General features: G+C 41.8%; 4 protein-coding genes and 1 long non-coding RNA gene across 6 annotated transcripts; all 5 read right to left on the bottom strand.

Annotated features, from left to right (window-relative positions):
- Positions 1–2,820: 2,820 nt before the first annotated feature.
- Positions 2,821–4,288, bottom strand: LOC141836480 (benzyl alcohol O-benzoyltransferase-like). The gene has a single exon (XM_074723983.1). The coding sequence runs from the start codon at positions 4,270–4,272 to the stop codon at positions 2,893–2,895; it is 1,380 nt and encodes a 459-aa protein (XP_074580084.1). The 5' UTR covers positions 4,273–4,288; the 3' UTR covers positions 2,821–2,892.
- Positions 4,289–9,732: 5,444 nt separating this feature from the next.
- On the bottom strand, positions 9,733–11,199 carry LOC141836374 (benzyl alcohol O-benzoyltransferase-like). The gene has a single exon (XM_074723846.1). The coding sequence runs from the start codon at positions 11,168–11,170 to the stop codon at positions 9,809–9,811; it is 1,362 nt and encodes a 453-aa protein (XP_074579947.1). The 5' UTR covers positions 11,171–11,199; the 3' UTR covers positions 9,733–9,808.
- A 592-nt stretch (positions 11,200–11,791) lies between these two features.
- On the bottom strand, positions 11,792–14,455 carry LOC141836140 (uncharacterized). The gene is made up of 4 exons (XM_074723560.1): positions 14,095–14,455; positions 12,471–12,559; positions 12,247–12,344; positions 11,792–12,056 (listed from the first exon to the last, which is right to left on the bottom strand). Exons 1-4 carry the CDS (start codon positions 14,102–14,104, stop codon positions 11,933–11,935), a joined length of 321 nt encoding a protein of 106 aa, XP_074579661.1. The 5' UTR covers positions 14,105–14,455; the 3' UTR covers positions 11,792–11,932.
- Positions 14,456–18,841: 4,386 nt separating this feature from the next.
- LOC141836685 (uncharacterized) lies at positions 18,842–20,958 on the bottom strand. Of its 2 annotated transcripts, none has more exons than XR_012602471.1 (4): positions 20,543–20,958; positions 19,949–20,161; positions 19,158–19,219; positions 18,842–19,076 (listed from the first exon to the last, which is right to left on the bottom strand). It is a non-coding gene; the product is annotated as an uncharacterized LOC141836685 (long non-coding RNA). The 2 variants fall into 2 exon arrangements; XR_012602470.1 differs by having other exon boundaries at positions 20,371–20,958.
- Positions 20,959–21,760: 802 nt separating this feature from the next.
- Positions 21,761–23,243, bottom strand: LOC141836341 (benzyl alcohol O-benzoyltransferase-like). The gene has a single exon (XM_074723807.1). It carries the CDS (start codon positions 23,217–23,219, stop codon positions 21,840–21,842), a length of 1,380 nt encoding a protein of 459 aa, XP_074579908.1. The 5' UTR covers positions 23,220–23,243; the 3' UTR covers positions 21,761–21,839.
- Between the last annotated feature and the right edge of the window lie 117 nt (positions 23,244–23,360).

Genomic DNA, 23,360 nt, shown 5'->3' on the forward strand with positions numbered 1-23,360 from the left:
AACGGTATTTTGGTCATAGAATACTCTCTCTCCACTTTAATTGGGGTGGCAAATATCAAGTACTTCATCATCATCTAGGATCTTCTGCATCCTTCATCAAATCTCATGTCCTCACACTCCGGAACAAAATGGTTCCGTAGAGAGGAAACATCATCATATAATCGAAACTGTTTTGACTCTTCTTAATCATGCATATGTACCTCTCAAATTTTGGGATGATACAGTCCAAACTGTAGTTTATCTCATTAATCATCTATCTACCCATTGTTTCAACATAAATGTCCCATAGAAAAACTATATAATCGACCTCCTAATTACATCTTCTTACATATCTTTGGTTGCACATATTATCTGTGGATACATCTCTACTCTGCACATAAACTAAATTCTCATTCTCAATAATGTAATTTTCTTGATTATAGTAATTTGTACCATGAGTATCATTGTCTGCGTATACCAACCGGACATATATATATATTCCGACATGTTATTTTTAATGAGTCTCTATTTCCTTTTGCAACCACAATAACAACTTCATCTTCTGGAAACAATGATATATACTTTCTTGATACCACCTAATATCCCATCAAAATTCTCACTAGTTGCTCATCCGATGAGACACCCTAATGAAACAAGAGGGGATGACATGTTAGGTTCTGCTCCAGGGTTCTCTTTAATCTCTCCTATACCATTAGAATCACTCCGAGTGACTATTCCATTAAGAACAGGATGCACTAACCAAATGGATAATTTCATGTTAATTAGTTAATTAATTAATAATTAAGCATTGGCGGTACAAATTTAAAAAAAATGATAAATACCAGTCAGTCTCATGAACTCAATCCATGGGGGTGACCGGTCCGGTCCCACAGAAGTTTCCCACCGACCACCAGGGTAAATCGGGAAGCGCATACGGCAGCCAATCTAGATGCCCAGTATCTTTTGATTGCGTTCCCCATTTGGAAGAAAATTCTTGCAAATACACCGTAACTGGGGATTGAACCGCAGATCTCTAGATCACAACCCGGATATCTTACCGTCGCACCATTGCCCCGAGGACGGCTGTACAAATTTAAGAATGTGAGGATGATGGCTGTAATGCCAAATTTGTTAGTCAACCATATTAACTTTTGGTAAGTTTTCGAAGCAATTCTTCATTCATCAAATTTTGACTATGCAATTTAAGAATAATTTTAATTTTTCATTTTCTTATGCAGTTCTAGAAGAACAAGCTTAAACTTTATATATCCTTATTCGTTACTCGACGATTACACATTAATATCATTTATTTATTTGATATGGAGATCAAAGTGCTGAGACAATTGTGGCGCCCTGTGGCTGTTGCTGCTTCGCGCCCTCGTCGTCGTCGTCCCTCGGATTGCACCGAGCCCGTCGGCTCACTTCTCCGCGCAACCCTTCTCGTCTGCTACGTCTTACGCTCAACTTCCTCCGTACCTAAGTTCCTGCACATTTAGCAAAGGGATTAGAACAACTCAGGATCTAACTTAACTCGGTTGATCACATCAAAACTAACCGGGGCACCAACAAAATGTCCCATAGAAAAACTCTATAATCGACCTCCTAATTACACTTCTTACATATCTTTGGTTGCGCATGTTATCTGGGAATACGTCTCTACTCTGCACATAAACTAAATCCTTGTTTTCAACAATGTATTTTTCTTGGTTATAGTAATTTGCAACATGGGTATCATTGTCTGCATATACCAACTGGACGTATATATATATCCCGACATGTTATTTTTAATAAGTCTCTATTTCCTTTTGCAACCACAACAACAACTTCATCTTCTGGAAACAGTGATACTTTCTTGATACCACCTAATATCCCATCAGAATTCTCACTAGTTGCTCATCCGATGAGACGCCCTAATGATAAACAAGAGGGGATGACATCTTAGGTTCTGCATCAGGGTTCTCTTTAATCTCTCGTATACCATTAAATCACCCCGAGTGGCTACTCTATTAAGAACAAGATGCACTAACCGAATGGATAATTTCATGTTAGTTAATTAATTAATAATTAAGCATTGGGTACAAATTTAAGAATGTGAGGGTGATGGCTGTAATGCCAAATTTGTTAGTCAACCAAGGTTGTCAAAATCGCGAGTCAACTCGGCGAGTTTACGAGTTTACGAACTATTATTTCAATTCCGTGTTGAATCAGCTTAAAATCGGGCCCCCCTTGTAAACTCGTAAACTCGCGAGTCAACTCGGTAAACTCGGTAAACTCGCGAGTCAACTCGATCAAACTCGGTAAACTCGATAAACAAAGGAAATCTTTGTTTGATGTTTCCTTTTATTAAATTTGGACAATGGAAGCTTATTTGGTGTATCTATTGGACTATTTTTGTATGAAATTTTAAATTTGTCATTTTGTAACTTGATGTTGAAACATAAATTTTGAAAATTTCGTATCTTTTCATGTTAAATTTTCATGTTTAGTCTTTTTTTTATATGTGAAAACATGTTGTTGATAACTATATATGTTTATGCTTTTTTATTAGATATGTGAAATAGTGATTGTTCTTATGAAGTTATGATCAAATATATATTATTTGACATTTTATAACTCTTTTTTGGATTATCTGTAAACTCGTACGAGTTTACGATACGAATTTACGATACGAGTTTGTGCACCCCTAATCGAGTCGACACTGAATCGCGAGTTTGACAACCTTGTAGTCAACCATATTAACTTTTAGTAAGTTTTCGAAGCAATTCTTCATTCATCAAATTTTGACTATGCAATTTAAGAATAATTTTAATTTTTCATTTTCTTATGCAGTTCTAGAAGAACAAGCTTAAACTTTATCCTTATTCGTTACTCGACGATTACACATTAATATCATTTATTTATTTGATATGGAGATCAAAGTGCAGAGACAATTGTGGCGTCCTGTGGCTGTTGCTGCTTTGCGCCCTCGTCGTCGTCCTCCTCCTCCATCAGGTTGTGCATTTCTTGTGTGAACTTGTCCATGGCAGGGGCCATTAGACACACTGGGACGACGATCCCCTCCTCGCCCTTGCTGTTCCTCGAAGGTATGTAGAAGCTCCCCAATCCGGGAATGGTTCCGGCGCCGCCCTTCGCCGGGCCTCCGTACGCAGCCTTCCCCCACCCGAAATCCACGTCCCCCAACCCCAACCGCGTCACGTCGGCGACCAGGTACGACCGCACCACTGTGAAGTGCGGCCGCCGGCGCAGCGCCATCAAGTCCGCCAGCGACCTCATGTACTCGCCGCTCACCGACGACTTGGCCTTCTTTACCAGGTCCAGCGCGTACCCGATGGGGTTGCTGGACAGCTTCCCGGCCGTGGACACCGCCACCGGGAAGGCTAAGGCGTTCCCGTAGTACCCCGCCGGGAGGCCCAGGCCGGATATGCCGCGGGCGTTCACGACGCAGATGATCCGGACCTCCTCGTCGGCGTTGGCTCCGATGGCGACGGTGCGGCACTTCCAGAGGAAGGCGGTGAGGATCTCGAAGGTGGAGCTGTTCCGGAGGTGCGCTGGCACGCGGCGACGGAGGGCAGCCAGCTCGGCCTTGCCGAAGAAGAAGGAGCGGTGTAACATGTTGTCGAATGGGATGATGGTACCGGGGACGTGTTCGAACTCGCGGTGGACGCAGGTGACTTGGGGAGGGTGCCGCGCCTCCAATACCTCACGCGACCAGACCGGAGCCAAGGAAGGGGCGGCCGCCCCTCGAGCCAGCTCCGCCATGGCGTTCATGAACTGGACGAAGCCGAAAGCGTCGCACATGGTGTGGTTGAAGCGGATCGCGAAGACGAAGCCGCCACACAGCAGCCGCGTCACCTGAATCAACAGCAACGGGCAATGGAGGATGCCATCAGATCCAGGGACGTTCCAGAGGAGCTCCTCCAAACCGGGGAACGGCGGCTGCAGGGCGTCGCCGAACTGATCGAGACGGACGTCAGCTTCGGCCTCGATGAACAGCACGCCCTCCCCGGTGCACTCCACCACCAACTTCCTTCCCTCCGTCTCCCTGAGCCGGCCGGCGAAGGGGTAGTAGAAGACGAGAGCCCTGGCCAAGGCTTCCCGGATCACCTTGCAGGGGTCTTTCCCTGCCATGGCAGGGTGGTCGCGGTAGAATTGGAAGACCGGGACGTGGAAGCGCAGCCCGTGCTGGTCGTCCACGTCGGAGAGGCGCTTGAACTCGCAAGGGGTGGCCTCTGCAGGAGTCACCAGAACGGCCTCTCGCCGGCGGACGGTGAAGGTGAGGGAGGAGGATGCCATGGCAGTAGAAACAAGTTATCCTGCTCTATGAACTGGCCTCTGAAACAATATTTCTCTGTATTTATAGTATTATCAGTCATACAGTGGCGATGGTACGTAGTTGAAAGATCTATTCAATGGAACACTTGATGTTTAGCCTCGTGTTCTTCAAAATTTATAAAAGAAATCATCTCGACGACCTACTATCTAATCCAAGCTATAATTTCTCATCCTCTTTGTCAAAGAAGACAATTGTAGGGGAAGGAATTCGTATGAGTAACTGAGAAGGCTTGCGCCAAATAAAACGTATAAGTAACTGAGAAGGCTTGTGCCAAATAAAATAACACCAAAATAATTTTTTATTTCTAATTATTTAATTTTTGATTTTTAAAATTTTTCTCTTATAATTACTAATAATAAATAATAATTTTTTATTTTTTATTTTATTAACGTTTCTTTAATCTTTAATTTTTATTAATTTTCTTTTTTAATTTTACATTTAATTTTCCAGGAGGCCTTTCATCCTCAAATCCAAGTTAAGCAGCATCCTCAACTTCATCATGTCATGCAAGAGCATTCTCTATTACAAGCAATCTTTATGTACCTGCAACAAATTCTTCAATCTTCGGGACATCCAGATTCTGGAGCGACTCATCATGTCACACTGAATTATGACACTCTTGTAGAAGCTTCCTCCTATCATGGTCCTGACACGGTACAAGTAGGCAATGACTCAGGTTTGCAAATTGGTAATCTTGGTAACACATTCTTTCATTCATATGGTCGACTCTTTCACATGCGCAATACTTTTCATGTTCCCTCTATCACTAAAAATTTACTTTTTGTTCGTCAATTTTCTCTTGATAATAATGTATTTTTTAAATTCCATCCTCATCATTATCTTGTGAAGGATTCGACAACTGGAACCACCCTGCTCAGAGGTGAAATTAGAGATGGTCTTTATTACCTTCAACCTACATTCGCCAAAGTCCTCGTTGGAGAACGTACAAATAAGTCCACCTGACATGCACAACTTGGTCATCCATCTTTACGTCTAGTTCAAAGTAACAATAATCGATTTGATTTACCAACTTCTTTGACATCTTCATCTCATTCTTGTGAAGCATGCTTGAAAGCAAAGAGCCACAAATGACCTTTTGTCCTTTCTTCTCATGTGTCTAGTTTTCCTTTAAAAATAATTCATTCTGAAGTTTGGTGTCCTGCTCCTATTTTATCAAATCAAGGTTTTCGTTATTATGTGGTTTTTATTGATGACTTTAGTAAAATTACATGGGGTTTTCTTATTAAACATAAATCTGATCTTTTTGATATCTTAAGTTGATTTCAAAGACATGTCGAACATTATTTTGGTCGTAGAATACTCTCTCTCCACTCTAATTGGGGTGGTGAATATCAAGCACTTCATCGTCATCTAGACTCTTCTGCATCCTTCATTGAATCTCATGTCCTCACACTCCGAAACAAAATGGTTCCACAGAGAGGAAGCATCGTCATATAATCGAAACTGCTTTGACTCTTCTTAATCATACATCTGTACCTCTCAAATTTTGGGATGATACAGTCAAAACTGTAGTTTATCTCATTAATCATCTATCTACCCCATTGCTTCAACATAAATGTCCCATAAAAAAACTCTATAATCGGCCTCCTAATTACACTTCTTACATATCTTTGGTTGCGCATGTTATAGTAATTTGCACCATGGGTATCATTGTCTGCATATACCAACTGGATGTATATATATATCCCGACATGTTATTTTTAATGAGTCTCTATTTCCTTTTGCAACCACAACAACAACTTCATCCTCCGGAAACAGTGATACTTTCTTGATACCACCTAATATCCCATCAGAATTCTCACTAGTTGCTCATCCGATGAGATGCCCTAATGAAACAAGAGGGGATGACATCTTAGGTTCTGCTCCAGGGTTCTCTTTAATCTCTCCTATACCATCAGAATCACCTCGAGTGGCTACTCCATTAAGAACAGGATGCAGTAACAGAATGGATAATATGTCAGAACCTATTCCGTGCCCAATCTCAGAAGCATCACCAGATATTGTACTCTTTAACTCTAGCTCATCAGATAATACAAGTCCGCCATCTAAATCTCCATGTCACCCTACTATTATCTTTTCACCATCCACAGGTGATTCAAATGATGATGCTCCTCGTCGTACTTTGCCTTTAAGTGACATCTATGCACGTTGCTCACCAATGGAAACTCGACATGAGTTTTAGTGGTTTCTTCAAAATTTGTTGAACCAAATTGTTTTTCACAAGTGAACAAGGATCCAAATTGGCATAGTGCAATGGCTTCGGAGTTTAATGCCCTTCTTCGTAATGGAACATGAAGTCTAGTTTCACGCACTTCCTCCATGAATGTTATGGGCTCAAAATGGGTTTTTCGTCTTAAACATCAAGTTGATGGTTCTCTTAAATGATATAAAGTTCGACTTGTAGCCAAAGGATTTAATCAACGATCAATTATTGACTTTAATGACACTTTTAGCCCAATCATTAAAATTACATCTGTCAGATTATTGTTATCAACAGTTGTTAGTTCTAATTGGCATGTACGACAATTAGACGTTTCCAATATATTTCTTCATGGTCATCTTGAGGAAACTATATTTATGGAGCAACTACCTAGTTTCTCCATCCACAATTTCCATCTTATGTTTGTCAACTTAAGAAATTCTTATATGGTCTTCAACAAGCCCCCCGTCCATGGTTTCATCGTATATCCAACGGGTAACAAAGTCAAGGATTTTTTTGATCTAAGACCTACTCTTCTCTATTCTACAAATACAATGATGGGTCTATGATATTTTTTTCTTATTTATGTAAATGACATTTTAATTACGGACAATGCTCAAAAAGGCATCACAACTCTATTATGTCTTTTTCAGCAAGAATTTTCTATTCGAGATCTAGGTAATGCACGTTTTTTTCTTGGTATTGAACTTATCCCACACAATGAAGGTTGTCTCCCCTCTCAGAGCAAGTACATTACTGCAATTCTCCAAAGATCTAAGATGGATGGAGCACATCCGATATCAACACCAATCGTCATAAACAACTTCTCTGCATCTTCTCCTACTATGTCTGATCCTCAGATTTATCAAAGCATTGTTGGAGTCTTACAATATGTCACTATCACATGCCCTGATATTATCTTTATAGTAAATCATGTTTGTCAGTTTATGCATACTCTCACTGAACAAAACTGGGAAGGTGTCAAAAGGATTCTTCGGTATCTCAAAAGAACTATTTTACATGGTTTTCTCCTAAATCATCAATCATCTTGAGACTTACATACTTTTAGTGATGCGGATTGGGCAAGCTCTTCTCAGGATAGGCGCTCTACTAGTGGATATGCAATATTTCTTGATCGGAACCTTATTTCATGGAATTCGAAAAAACAACCTACGATTTCTTATTTAAGCACTGAGGTTGAATATAAAACTATAGCTAATATAACGTCTGAAATTATTTGGCTTCAATCCCTTATTTTTGAACTTCATCTTGCGTCAAAAGTTGCATCAAAAATTTAGTGTGATAATATTGGAACTACTGTAAATCCTATCTCTCATGCACGTACAAAACATGTGAAAATTAATTTTCATTTTGTTCGAAAACGTGTGACAACTCAACGGCTATTTGTTTCTTATATTTCTGTAGAAGATCAAATTGCTGATATTTTTACGAAGTCATTATCTAGCTAGATAACGTTTCAGCAGATTAACAAGCAAACTCAACGGTAAAGATCTCCCGTTGAATTTATCGAGGAGTAAAGGATATATAATTATCTCATACGACTAAGTCATAAAAGAGAATTATTCCATATGACCGAATCAAATAAGGATATAATAATTATTAGATCTTATTGTTTGATCAATTAACTGAGTATGTAAATATATTATATATTGTACTATTATTTCTCTTTTACGTATTCTTATATGGTATCAAGCCACCAACAATCTCTTTCTCTTTTTCATAGCCGCCTTCTACATGAAAACCCAGAAGAGATCGTTGAGATGAGAAAAGAGTACATAAACTGTAGTATTTAGCTAAATTCATAGGGCAAGTTAATTATTGCTTGGAGTGTCATTTTTATTGCTTGGAAACCTTCAAAAAATTGGGATGCTTTTTTTTTTGTAAAAACAATTTACTAGGGGGGCGCTCTTTTGGAAAATTTAATAAATTCAAAGCCCATTTAATTAAATGGGCTCTTGCGGTGCAATATATTTGAGTAAAAGATATAATTTATCATTCCAACGGATCCTTTTATTCATTTTAGTAAATTTGCTCTATCTCATAACCAACTCAATTATGTTATAAGAGCTTACGGTCCAATATACATAGAGCTCAACATAATTGATTAATTTCATGTTAGTTAATTAATTAATAATTATGCATTGGATGCAAGTAATTACAAATTAAAAAAAAATGATAAATCCCAGTCAGTCTCATGAACTCAATCCCTGGGGGTGGCCGATCCGGTCCCAAGGAAGTTTCCCACTGATCATCAAGGTAAATCGAGAAACGCATACGGCGACCAATCCAGATGTCCAGCATCCTTTAATTGCGAATTTAAAAAAAAATGATAATCTCAGTAGCCACATCTCTGGGGGTGGTCGGCCCGGTCCCACGGAAGTTTCCCACCGATCACCAGGGTAAATCGGGAAGCGCATACGGCGGCCAATCTAGATGGCCAGCATCCTTTGATTGCGTCCCCATTTGGAGGAAAATTCCTGCAAATACGCCGTAGTTGGGGATCGAACCGCGGGTCCCTGAGTTACAACCCGGATGTCCTACCGTTGCGAATTTAAAAAAAATGATAATCTCAGTAGCCAACATCTCTGGGGGTGGTCGGCCCGGTCCCACGGAAGTTTCCCACCGACCACCAGGGTAAATCGGGAAGCGCATACGGCGGCCAATCCAGATGCCCAGCATCCTTTGATTGCGTTCCCCATTTGGAGGAAAATTCCTGCAAATACGCCGTAGTTGGGGATCGAACCGCGGGTCCCTGAGTTACAATCCGGATGTCCTACCGTTGCACCATTGCCCCAGGGACTACCGTTGCGAATTTATGCTGCAAAAGGTTGGAACCGCCAACCTAGCGGCCCCCCACCCCGGCCCCACAAGTATGAGGGGGAGTAAATCACGGTGAATGCGGGACCGATTACAACATGGTGGTTGAAGGCATTTTACATGGACAGATATTGATGTTATCGCATTTGCTGCCATGGACCTTCGAACCGCCCACCTCATGCTGCAAGCATCCATGTCCTAACCGGCTGACCCCGCCCGTGGGGGCTACCGTTGCGAATTTAAGAATGTGAGGGTGATGGCTGTAATGCCAAATTTGTTAGTCAACCATATTAACTTTTGGTAAGTTTTCGAAGCAATTCTTCATTTATCAAATTTTGACTAAGCAATTTAAGAATAATTTTAATTTTTCATTTTTCTTATGCAGTTCTAGAAGAACAAGCTTAAACACAGACTCATTTATTTATTTAATATGGAGATCAAAGTGCAGAGACAATGGTGGCGCCCTGTGGCAGTTCGTCGTCGTCCTCCTCCATCAGGTTGTGCATTTCTTGTGTGAACTTGTCCATGGCAGGGGCCAGTAGACATACTGCGACGACGATCCCCTCCTCGCCCTTGCTGTTCCTCGAAGGTACGTAGAAGCTCCCCACTCCGGGAATGGCTCCGACGCCGCCCTTCGCCGGGCCTCCGTACGGCGCCTTTCCCCACCCGAAATCCACGTCCCCGAACCCCAACCGCGTCACGTCGGAGACCAGGTACGACCGCACCACTGTGAAGTGCGGCCGCCCGCGCAGCACCATCAAGTCCGCCAGCGACCTCATGTACTCGTCGCTCACCGACGACTTGGCCTTCTTTACCAGGTCCAGCGCGTACCCGATGGGGTTGTTGGATAGCTTCCCGGCCGTGGACACCGCCATCGGGAAGGCTAAGGCGTTCCCGTAGTACCCCGCCGGGAGGCCCAGGCCGGATATGCCGCGGGCGTTCACGACGCAGATGATCCGGACCTCCTCGTCGGCGTTGGCTCCGATGGCGACGGTGCGGCACTTCCAGAGGAAGGCGGTGAGGATCTCGAAGGTGGAGCTGTTCCGGAGGTGCGCCGGCACGCGGCGCCGGAGGGCAGCCACCTCGGCCTTGCCGAAGAAGAAGGAGCGGTGTACCATGTCGTCGAATGGGATGATGGTACCGGGGACGTGCTCGTACTCGCGGTGGACGCAGGTGACTTGGGGAGGGTGCCGCGCCTCCAATACCTCACGCGACCAGACCGGAGCCAAGGAAGGGGCGGCCGCCCCTCGAGCCAGCTCCGCCATGGCGTTCATGAACTGGACGAAGCCGAGAGCGTCGCACATGGTGTGGTTGAAGCGGAGCGCGAAGACAAAGCCGCCACACAGCAGCCGCGTCACCTGAATCAACAGCAACGGGCAATGGAGGATGCCATCAGATCCAGGGACGTTCCAGAGGAGCTCCTCCAAACCGGGGAACGGCGGCTGCAGGGCGTCGCCGAACTGATCGAGACGGACGTCAGCTTCGGCCTCGATGAACAGCACGCCCTCCCCGGTGCACTCCACCACCAACTTCCTTCCCTCCGTCTCCCTGAGCCGGCCGGCGAAGGGGTAGTAGAAGACGAGAGCCCTGGCCAAGGCTTCCCGGATCACCTTGCAGGGGTCTTTCCCTGCCATGGCAGGGTGGTCGCGGTAGAATTGGATGACCGGGACGTGGAAGCGCAGCCCGTTCTGGTCGTCCACGTCGGAGAGGCGCTTGAACTCGCGAGGGGTGGCCTCTGCAGGAGTCACCAGAACGGCCTCTCGCCGGCGGACGGTGAAGGTGAGGGAGGAGGATGCCATGGCAGTAGAAACAAGTTATCCTGCTCTATGATCTGGCCTCTGAAACAAGATTTCTCTGTATTTATAGTATTATCAATCATACAGTGGCGATGGTACGTAGTTGAAAGATCTATTCAATGGAACACTTGATGTTTAGCCTCGATCGTGTTCTTCAAAATTTATAAAAGAAATCATCTCGACGACCTACCATCTAATCCAAGCTATAATTTCTCATCCTCTTTTTCAAAGAAGACAATTGTAGGGGAAGGTTCGTATGAGTAACTGAGAAGGCTTGCACCAAATAAAACGTATTAGTAACTGAGAAGGCTTGTGCCAAATAAAATAACACCAAAATAATTTTTTATTTCTAATTATTTAATTTTTTATTTTTAATTTTTTTCTCTTATAATTAACTTATAATAAATAATAAAATTTTATTTTATTAACGTTTCTTTAATCTTTAATTTTTATTAATTTTCTTTTTTAATTTTACATTTATATTTTAAAAAAATATATAAATAAATTTAAAAAATTATCTTGAATTTACAAAGCCTCACCACATCAATCGATATATGGTGAGGCTTTGTAAAATGTAGTTGAAATCTCTATTCAGTTGGAAGCATGTGCTCATCCCTTCTTCGATAAGCTCCGAGATGCAAATACAAGGTCGCCAAATGGTGATTTGTTACAAGACCAAGAATTTTGCCATCTATATTATTTTGGAAAAGAAATCCACACTCAAATTAAGAATAAAAAAAATTCCATTTGTTTAGGATCACAGCTTTAAGAAGTGGAAGTGTTCTTTCCAGGTGAAGTGCCAGATTGATTGTTACTATAACTCTCGGATAAATCTGATGTGGTGTTGCGGAAGCCAAGCTCTGATAAGTCTTGTTTCGCCATCAAGTTTCTGGAAACAAATAAAGCCATTAGTGTGTTTAAGGCACCCAGAAGGCATGAATAAAGTGAATAGACCAGCACAAGTCACATAATCGACTTCTTCCAAGACAGTTAAGATATTAACAGACTTGTTTTCCACTCATTTCTATATCAAGAATGTTTCATTAAGAAGGAAAAAGCTAAACTAGACACAAACTAACCTTTCCATTCGGCATTGCAAGTATTTCTTTGATAGGTGCCTGCATGTTTCTGATTGGTAGCCAGATGATTTGAGACAGGCAATGTACTCTTTTTTCTCCTGTGTAAAAAACCATTGGAGGAACGTGATTCAGTATGTGCAGTCGTGAAAATAACTTAACATAATTCTAATTGAATGTGATAAAGTTAAGAAAAGAAGGAGCTATAACCATATAGTTTATCTTACTAAATCACACTCGTGTAAGTGGTCTAAAGGAAATACGCCTTTTTCAGGAGGAACAGGTCTTGCTCCTCTACTTCCACCAAATGATCCACCTATTAAAATCATAGAGAACTCAAATAGTGTCTCATTGCATTCTTGTATAATAAACATACTTGAAAATCTGCACGAGTAATCAAATAAATTCAAGCATACTTGTTTAATGGGCATACTGGCAATCTTCACATGGAAAAGAAGTCAAAGCAGTAATATTCAAGAGAATAAACAAGCATCTTGGGCATGAAACTATGCTTTAGGAAATCACAATAACAAAATAAAAGAAGCAAATATTTCATAATTGCATGAAACATTTTGTGCCATTTGAACCTTGTTGAGGTAATACCTTCAGTCAAAATAATGAAGTTATCTAAAGGTACTGGTTTTCACCATTAGTACAACATGAAGTTACCAACATATTCAAAATAGGTCTCCTTCGTGAATGATTTGATATTATGCTAGTTGATAAAGATTTAGATAGAATAAAAGGGTGAAATGCTGTTTGATATTATGCTAGTTGATGAGAGTTTAAATAGAATAAACATGAAGCTAGAATTTGGAGACAATTTTAGAAAATAAAGGTTTTAAACAAACATCATGGCATCGACAAATCATGTCATTCTCAATCATTTAAGGTTGGCTGTATGAAACTTGTACCTCTGTTAAACTTTATACAAGACTATATCACTAGGACCACTCAAATCTCCTAAATTGCTTCTAATAATGTATCAGAAAGACTATCATCATGTAAAACGTATATAAATTTCAGCCTGACTAGCCACTTTTTTTCGCAACTAAGGCTCCTACTATATGTGATATATAGCCACCATAACACTAGCTAGAAGGGAGTATCTGAACTCAACATGATGTCCAAAACTGAGAGCTATCTTAAATTATATCAGGGGTAGTTTGACATCATGTGGGAAGGGAGCCTGATAGAATAAATAATGGTCATGAAATGATCAAAGATCATGTTCATGATTCAGTAACAAATCTTTATAATTTGATGTTTATAAAGATTAAGATGGTAGGAATACCCAACAAATCATGTTAATGTTCTATTTTTTCACAGCTGAGATGAAGTCAAATTCTGCAATTACAATTACTAATTAACAAGCAAAATGTGAAATGATTATGCCTCAACCAACTAGATAAACAGATTAAGAAAATACTATCAAAACCAATTTGGATGTATAAAAGGACCAAGCTTTAAGTCAACATGGGAGTCTCCCTTGTACTAGTCAACAAAGGTCGCATGATAGAGCAAATACCAACCTGCAAGCAACCGATTATACCTAGTGCCTTTCAATGCACTACTTTCCAACTGGGAATAATTTTATAAGTTAGAGAAACAAGTTTAGGATCTAAACGTTCACGAGAATGCAGATTCTTCAAAGAGTATTAACCGTGCATCAAGTCTGCAACTCCAGCCAAAATGATGCTAAATCTCAGCTAAAGATGCGATTTTAAAATTTCCGCCAATTCTTCTCATTAAAAAAAAATGATGTTTAATTCTTCCAAAACAAAATGGTAGTGATGAATAATCGCAGGGAGACCGGATGAGAAACAATAACAATAATCGAAACGTACTAACCTGCTCTCATCTGTCGCAAAAGGAGTTTCTTCCGCTCGATGAGGGTTTCCGATTACTTGATCGAGCTCGAATGAGAACGACGACAGAAGACGCAAAGCTCGTCTCTCCAAGAGTGTGATTGTGCCGAGCAAAGGCTGAGTTGTCGCGTAGGCAGGAAGGCGATTAAGTTCAGTTGAAGCGAAGAGTTATCTATGTGAGGAAGAGGCCGAACAAGTATAACAACGACTATCGCCAATCGGATTTAACAATAGCCTACTGGATCCAAGACGAGAGGAGTCAGTCCGGCGCCTCCGGCGAGATTTTCTGCGGGAGTCAATCAGCGCCACCAGGCGAGGAGAAGTGGTGCCGCCGGCGGTCGAGGGGTAGGTTCAAACGAAGAGAAAGGGCGGATGATGGATGACTGGGATCCCTAGATATATTTTCCTTTTCTACTGTTTCTTTTACAGCACGACCCCCCCTTTTTTCCAAATTATCTCACTAAGACAACAACGTTTTTGTTTCATTTATAAAAAGAACCTTCTTTTTTTGAAATTTCATTAAAGATACATTTTCGACAATAATGGATAGGTCCTTGTAAATTCTACTTTAGTAAAAAGTAAAATTTATTATCTCAGCAGTCATACACAGTCCCATGATCATTTATGAAGAGCTAAATTTAAAAACTACAGTTGATCAATACAGAGAAAATATTACCTCAACTTCGTAGAAATTCGATTCTTGCCCACTTTAACAAATCTGTCCAACACTAACTAACTTGTTCGATGGCCATTTGATAAGCTCTGATATCTTTCTTTTTTCCTTCCATCTATCCATTTTTTAGTTTTGTTAATTAAATCGGCTTTCCTTCCTAATTCATCTATCGAACATGCAGTGCTTAATTTATCTTTTAATTCAGAGTTTTCCTCTTCTATTTTATTCATAGACTTCAACATAGATTTTATTATAGAATAAATTCGAGCAGGTAGAAGTAGGCATACCTCACTTACCGGGTCGGTCTCAAAGTTAGGGACTCCCTCTTCGTTGCTGCTCTCTTACGAGATTTCATCATCTTCTTGGTGACTTGCCATTAGCGCAAGTCCGACGTACTCTTCAACTTCCGATTCGTCCGACGAGGTCTCGTCCCAAGTGGCTTTTAATGTCTTCTTCTTCTTTGGCTGGTTCTTGAGTTTGGGGCACTGATCTTTCAAATAACCCACCTCGTTACAGTTGTAGCATCGGACCGTGTGTTTCTTCTTTCTCTGCACCTTTTTAGAATGATTAGCTTTAATAAATTTAGATAAGTTTCTTACCGTTAGAGCTGTTTCTTCATCGTCCGTTGAAGATTCTTTGTCGAGTTGGATCTTCCTTGTATTTAGTGCAACGTTGTCTGTTTTTCTGTTCTTTTCTACATATCGAGATTCGTGAAGTTCTAATATAGAAAATAACTGTTCTAACGTACTCACCTCTAAATCTTTTGAAATATAGTACGCGTCGATTACGAGGTCCATTCCGGGGTTCTCAGGAATGCGTTTAGGGGGTACCTTTGAGCATCGCGATTAGTTACCTTTTCTCCGAGATTTTCGAGGCTTGTAATTAATTCTTTTACCTTGGCGTGTAATTTTGCAACTGATTCTCTGTCTTCCATCCGGAAATTGGTCAGTCGGCTTCGAAAGATATCTCGTCGCGTCAGTTTTGCCTCCGAGATGCCTTCGTGCAATTCCAGGAATTTTTCCCAAAGTTCCTTTGCCGAGTCGTACTTCCCGATTCGATTGACATCTTGTTCGAGGAGGACGGTCAGCAGATGGAATTCTGCCTTTCCGTTCGCTATAGCATCTGCTTGCTCCTTCTTGTTCGCTATAGCATTGTTGGAGCCTTACAATATATCACTATCACATGCCCTAATATTACCTTTACAGTAAATCGTGCTTGTCAGTTCATGCATACTCCCACTGAACAAAACTAGGAAGGTGTGAAAAGGATTCTTCGTTATCTCAAAAGAAATATTTTACATGGTTTTCTCTTATATCATCAATTATCTCGAGACTTACATACCCTTAGTGATGCGGATTGGGCAAGCTCTCCTAAGGATAGACGTTTTACTAGTGGATATGCAATATTTCTTGGTCGGAATCTTATTTCATGGAATTCGAAAAAGCAACTTACGATTTCTCGTTTAAGCACTGAGGTTGAATACAAAGCTATAGCTAATACAATGTCTGAAATTATTTGACTTCAATCCCTTCTTTTTGAACTTCATCTTACGTCAAAAGTTGCACCAAAAATTTAGTGTGATAATATTAGAGCTACCAGTGGGTCTATCCTGAGCACCGTTCGGTGAGCGCCTGTGAGCACCGCCTGACGTGGAGTTTCCACGTCCGCATTAATCGTTCGCTCGACCACAGTTTGCTTCGCCCTCTTCCCTTCTCTTCCGACAAATTTTTTTCGCGCTTTCTTCCCTGCTTGGCGGCTGATATTTTTCGCCCTCCTTTGACCCCCTCACGCGCACCTCGCCGAACCCTGCTCTAGGGTTTCATCTCCCCTCGCCAGTTCTTCGGTTTTTGCCCTCTCCTCCCGACCCTCTTCTTCCTCGGCAGTGATATATATTCTCCCTCCAGTTGATGGACCGGCAACCCTAATACCCTCCGCGCGCTCTCTTCTCCCTCTGCTCGCCGCGGCGCTCTCTTCTCCCTCCAGTAGATGGACAGACAGCCTTAGATTTCTCCCCTCGCGTCGTTCCCGTTCTCATCCCGGTAGCAGCCTGCCGGTGACGATCGCGACTTGTTGTTGGCGACGCCTCCTCCTCCCTTGTCTCCGTTCCCAAGCTCGGTGCGTCGTTCCCGTTCTATACCTCGTAGCAGCCCGCCAGTGACAGCTGCGACTTGTTGCTGGCCACGCTTCCTCCTCCCCTGTCTCCGTTCTACCCTCTTTTTAGGATTTCTTGTGCTATGTTTCTGCTACAAGTAGAATAAGGGAAGAGGTTGATTTTTGGGACAGTCTACTGGCTTTTGTTCTGGATATATTTTATTTCTGGAACTTCTGCAAATTGAAATTGTTATTTGTATCGTTTTCCTTGTTCTTCCAAGCAGAATTTATGGAGTGCACGATGAAGCAATGGACAAAGCATTTGAGTTAGAAATGAGCTGGGTCTGTGATGAATCAAATCGCCAGCATCAGAAGGTAGCTGTTGTTAATTTAGAAAGTAGTTTAGTTAGAACTCTACTGATGTTTATTGCCTGTCTTGTTTTTGTACCATGAACTTTCTTATGCATAAAGACATTCACTTTTACTCTTACAATTACCTTGAATTGCAAATTTCAATCTATTTACTTTCTTTTTTTTCTTTGATCATGCAAATATGGTAGAATATAGTTCTCATATGTTTGCTGATGTCTTTTATTCTAGCATACATCATGCTGCCTTTTTGGTTGCGCAAGTCTCCCGTAGAACATCCTAATGAATAGGCTTATGGCAATACTAGTATAACTGTTAAAAAAAACTAATCTAGATACATTGGTTAATTGATTTTATTAATTCTGCTTTTTTGTCTGAATGATTTTAATTACTGTTTAGTTGCTATCTTCTCTGTCATCAAGATTCTAGAATAATAATTGTTTGACACTGTGTGTCCATAAATTTTACAATTGTTCTATAGTTATGGGCAAACTAAAATTATATGTTGACCTAAGCTGGAGCTTCGATCAGCTTTGCTTGTTGGATAGGATTTGGGACATTAATCCTTCCTATTCAGATAGTTTTGCTTTGGACCATTCTCAATTATAACTCCCTTTTGAAGATATTTTGAACTAAGAAAATCAAGTTTCTTTTTCATGTGTGCCTATATTGCCTTTCCCAACAATTTTGTATTTTATCATGTTACAAACTGTAGTTCTTGTCATTAACCTAAATATTGTCTTTTCCTTTAATTAAACAAATTTTCTGAAAGCTTATTCTACAACATTTCCTGAAGGGTACAATGGAGCATGCTCATTTCCTTTTCTTTATAGAAATACGATACAATGTAATTTATACTTCTCTTTATGTTGCTAACCTTATTCATGGTTTTCCTTATTAATATCATTTATACCTTTATTCGATATTTCATGGTATTCTTTATAAAGTACAAGACGTGTTGTCACAGGTTCCAGACGAACTCTTGAAGCAAGCCAAGGAGGCCGCAAAAGCTGCATTGGAGGAGATGGACGTAGATTAGAGCAAATAGTTTCATTTTGTATCATTCTAGAGGGTTTTGACAAGGGAATCCGTGTTGTTTGTGTTATTCATTGTATGCTAGCGAATACATTTGCACTGCAACCAGAAAAGTAGTTTCAATTCCTTATCTCTGAACCAGTTTATTCGTTACACATTATTCAAATGTTAGGTGGCGTTCCTTGAATTAACAGTGCTAAATATTTTCTATCATCCTAAAATCAAGAACTTGGTTTACTTGCCCGTCTATTGCTAATATTACTATCATGTGTTCCTTAATGTTTTATTTGATGGAGAACTTGGAATTTCATTTTGTTTCCTTGATGGAGAACATGAATTTATCAAGGTTGATGGGCGAAGTAGTTAAATCATTTTTACCAATGGATCGATTCTAAATAGTTGATCATCTCGATTTGAGATATTAAACATGTCTATCGCCTTGGAAAATAAATTTTCTATAAAAGTTCTCCTTGAAAAATATCAATTTTCAGTGAAACAAATGGATCTCTAAAGGATCAAACAACATTCTAATCCATCGCCTGATGCTAGAAATTAACTTGAGTTCAAATTGATAGTGAAAGTAATCATCCCATTAAATTCAACCAAAAATTCAGCAATCTATCAAAGAAATAAGATCAGCTAGAGAGAGGTTCATTGACCCTCCCCTCGATCCAAAAACAAAAACAAACAAAAAAATCGAAAGTGTAGCAGTTGCAGAGCAACAGCTATAAGATCTTTTTGAGCTTCACAAAGTTTGCATTGCATGCGGCCTTACTGGTGTCTTCGAAGGACTCACCCTGCGATGCCACAGAAAAATAAGAGTTAGGTTTGTTCTATGATGTTTAGACACATTAGTTTTGAAATAGAGATGATCTTGCCCGACAGGAAGAGCTCCCAAGACCATGCCACTGCAGTTTAGAGCAACAATGGCATTTGCTGCCTACAATTCGCAAAAATTCTTCAGTTTTTACCGATTTGATTTTGTGCAGGAAAAGAGAATGAATCATGTAGTAATGATGGATATTGTGGTTTATACTTGGGATCAAAAGTCCCCCATGAGGTTATGTATACAGTATCAAGTCATACTTAAATGGAAGCAGTGCATTTAGATACATTTTATCTGTGGGCGATGAAGAAAATGTATACAAACAGAAAATGTAATCTATTGACCTTAGCACGAGGATTGAACAGAAAAATGTAGGTAATATTGTTTGAAAAACTAGAAACAAAGGTTGATCTAGTTTTAGTTATTAATCCTAAACCAAGCTCAGTTAAGGTCCTAATGATCCGTATGATGGTTCTCTTAAAAACCACATATCTACTCTTCTTTTGCACCACTCAGAAAGGTTAGTTAAGGCCGGCAAGAATAGGATGGTAGAATGAGCGTGCAAAACTGTAAGACGCATAAAAAGTATTAGTTGTATGAAGGGTTCCAATTGAAAATAAACTAAACAAGCTTCCACAATTGTGAAAAGTGCAGTGCTAGCTAACCAAGATTGTCTAATCAACTAATTTGTGTAAAACACATAATGATAGAAAAAACTGACTATTTTACAGTATCTGTCTCATTTCTAGATATTTAATGGATCAATAACTGGTGGAAATCATCTAAGTTGCAGTATCATTCAACTATTACACAGATTGAAAATACAAGGTTGATGACAACTACCTGAGCAAACTCTACAAATGCAATGCATGTCGAGTGTACACTATCACCAAGAAGTCTCAATTGAGAAACCTGCACTTAACGAAATTCACAGTAAAATAATATTACTCATTTTTTACTCATTTGATACAAATGATAAGTAGAAAAACTCATTAGATAATATTCTGCTTGACAGGAAGAGGCTGAGCAGCAGCAGCAATAAGCTCGACTTCATGTCTGAGGGGGCAAAAAAGAACACATAATCAGAACAATTTGAAACAGGATAAGTAATGATCATGAATGCAGTAGACAGAAATATGACGAATAAGCTCCAAAAGATATAGAAATCAACCTTAAGATGATAAGCAATACTAAAAAATTATTTGAAATTACAAAGCATATATTGAAATAATTTGTTATATAGAGCATATATTAATTGAACATACTGTTGCTGTGCAGCCAAGTCAATACAAAAACCAATAGACTGTCCCAAAAATCAACCTCTTCCCTTATTCTACTTGTAGCAGAAACATAGCACAAGAAAATCCTAAAAAGAGGGTAGAACGGAGACAGGGGAGGAGGAAGCGTGGCCAAGAACAAGTTGCAGCTGTCACTGACCAGCTGCTACGGGGTATAGAACGGGAACGACGCACTGAGCTTGGGAACGGAGACAAGGGAGGAGGAGGCGTCGCCAACAGCAAGTCGCGGCCGTCACCGGCAGGCTGCTACCGGGAAGAGAACGGGAACAATGCGAGGGGAGAAATCTAGGGCTGCCGATCCATCTACTGGAGGGAGAAGAGAGCGCCGCGGCGAGCAGAGGGAGAAGAGAGCGTGCAGAGGGAATTAGGGTTGCCGGTCCATCAACTGGAGGGAGAAGATCACTGTCGAGGAAGAAGAGGGTCGGGAGGAGAGGGCAAAAACCGAAGAACTGGCGAGGGGAGATGAAACCCTAGAGCAGGGTTCGGCGAGGTGCGCGTGAGGGGTCAGAGGAGGGCAAAAAAAATCGGCCGCCAAGCAAAGAAAAAGCGCGAAAAAAATTTGTCGGAAGAGAAGGAAAGAGGGCGAAGCAAACTGTGGTCGAGCGAACGATTAATGCGGACGTGGAAACTCCACGTCAGGCGGTGCTCACAGGCGCTCACCGAACGGTGCTCAGGATAGACAAAACATACAAAACATAAACTGTACTGCTTAGCTAAATCCATAGGGCAATTTAATTATTGCTTGGAGTGTTATTTTTATTGCTTGGAAACCTTCAAGAACAGAGGTTAATTATATTGCTTATGTTGTAACTTAAGAATTCGTTGAAACAGATGAGTGCCATTTTAAAAAACAAAAATTGGGATGCTTTTTTTGTAAAAACAATTTACTAGAGGCGCGTTTTTGTCGATACAATTTTATGAGGGGCGCTCTTTTGGAAAATGTAATAAGTTCAAAGCCCATTTAATTAAATGGGTTTTTACGGTCCAATACATCTCAGTAAAAGATGAAATCTAGAATTCCTTATCCACTTCAATAAATTTGCTCTATTATAATCAACTTAATTATGGTCTAGGACTTGCAGTCCAATACATAAAGCTCAACATAATAGAGCTCAACATAATTGATCAATTTCATGTTAGTTAATTAATTAATAATTAAGCATTGGATGCAAATAATGCACAAATTTATAAATGATAAATCTCAGTTATCCTCATTAATTATTCTTGGGTTGGTCGGTTCGGTTCCATGGAAGTTTTTCACTGGCCACTAGGATAAGTAATGAATGAAGCAATTCTTCATTCATCAAATTTTGACTATGCAATTTAAGAATAATTTTAATTTTTCATTTTCTTATGCTAAGAACAAGCTTAAACTTTATCCTTATTCGTTACTCGACGATTACACATTAATATCATTTATTTATTTGATATGGAGATCAAAGTGCAGAGACAATTGTGGCGTCCTGTGGCTGTTGCTGCTTTGCGCCCTCGTCGTCGTCCTCCTCCTCCATCAGGTTGTGCATTTCTTGTGTGAACTTGTCCATGGCAGGGGCCATTAGACACACTGGGACGACGATCCCCTCCTCTCCCTTGCTGTTCCTCGAAGGTATGTAGAAGCTCCCCAATCCGGGAAAGGCTCCGACGCTGCCCTTCGCCGGGCCTCCGTACGCCGCCTTCCCCCACCCGAATTCCACGTCCCCGAACCCCAACCGCGTCACGTCGGAGACCAGGTACGACCTCACCACTGTGAAGTGCGGCCGCCCGCGCAGCGCCATCAAGTCCGCCAGCGACCTCATGTACTCGTCGCTCACCGACGACTTGACCTTCTTTACCAGGTCCAGCGCGTACCCGATGGGGTTGTTGGATAGCTTCCCGGCCGTGGACACCGCCACCGGGAAGGCTAAGGCGTTCCCGTAGTACCCCGCGGGGAGGCCCAGGCCGGATATGCCGCGGCCGTTCACGATGCAGATGATCCGGACCTCCTCGTCGGCGTTGGCTCCGATGGCGACGGTGCGGCACTTCCAGAGGAAGGCGGTGAGGATCTCGAAGGTGGAGCTGTTCCGGAGGTGCGCTGGCACGCGGCGACGGAGGGCAGCCACCTCGGCCTTGCCGAAGAAGAAGGAGCGGTGTACCATGTTGTCGAATGGGATGATGGTACCGGGGACGTGTTCGAACTCGCGGTGGACGCAGGTGACTTGGGGAGGGTGCCGCGCCTCCAATACCTCACGCGACCAGACCGGAGCCAAGGAAGGGGCGGCCGCCCCTCGAGCCAGCTCCACCATGGCGTTCATGAACTGGACGAGGCCGGAACCGTCGGACATGGTGTGGTTGAGGCGGAGGGCGAAGACGAAGCCGCCACACAGCAGCCGCGTCACCTGAATCAACAGCAACGGGCAATGGAGGATGCCATCAGATCCAGGGACGTTCCAGAGGAGCTCCTCCAAACCGGGGAACGGCGGCTGCAGGGCGCCGCCGAACTGATCGAGACGGACGTCAGCTTCGGCCTCGATGAACAGCACGCCCTCCCCGGTGCACTCCACCACCAACTTCCTTCCCTCCGTCTCCCTGAGCCGGCCGGCGAAGGGGTAGTAGAAGACGAGAGCCCTGGCCAAGGCTTCCCGGATCACCTTGCAGGGGTCTTTCCCTGCCATGGCAGGGTGGTGGCGGTAGAATTGGATGACCGGGACGTGGAAGCGCAGCCCGTCCTGGTCGTCCACGTCGGAGAGGCGCTTGAACTCGCGAGGGGTGGACTCTGCAGGAGTCACCAGAACGGCCTCTCGCCGGCGGACGGTGAAGGTGAGGGAGGAGGATGCCATGGCAGTAGAATTAAACAAGTTATCCTGCTCTATGATCTGGCCTCTGAAACAAGATTTCTCTGTATTTATAGTATTATCAATCATACAGTGGCGATGGTACGTAGTTGAAAGATCTATTCAATGGAACACTTGATGTTTAGC

This window comes from Curcuma longa, chromosome 10, assembly GCF_044706935.1.
Source record: "Curcuma longa cultivar G26 ecotype Majalengka, Jawa Barat chromosome 10, ITB_CL_G26_1.1, whole genome shotgun sequence".
In the NCBI taxonomy this organism is placed as follows: domain Eukaryota; kingdom Viridiplantae; phylum Streptophyta; class Magnoliopsida; order Zingiberales; family Zingiberaceae; genus Curcuma; species Curcuma longa.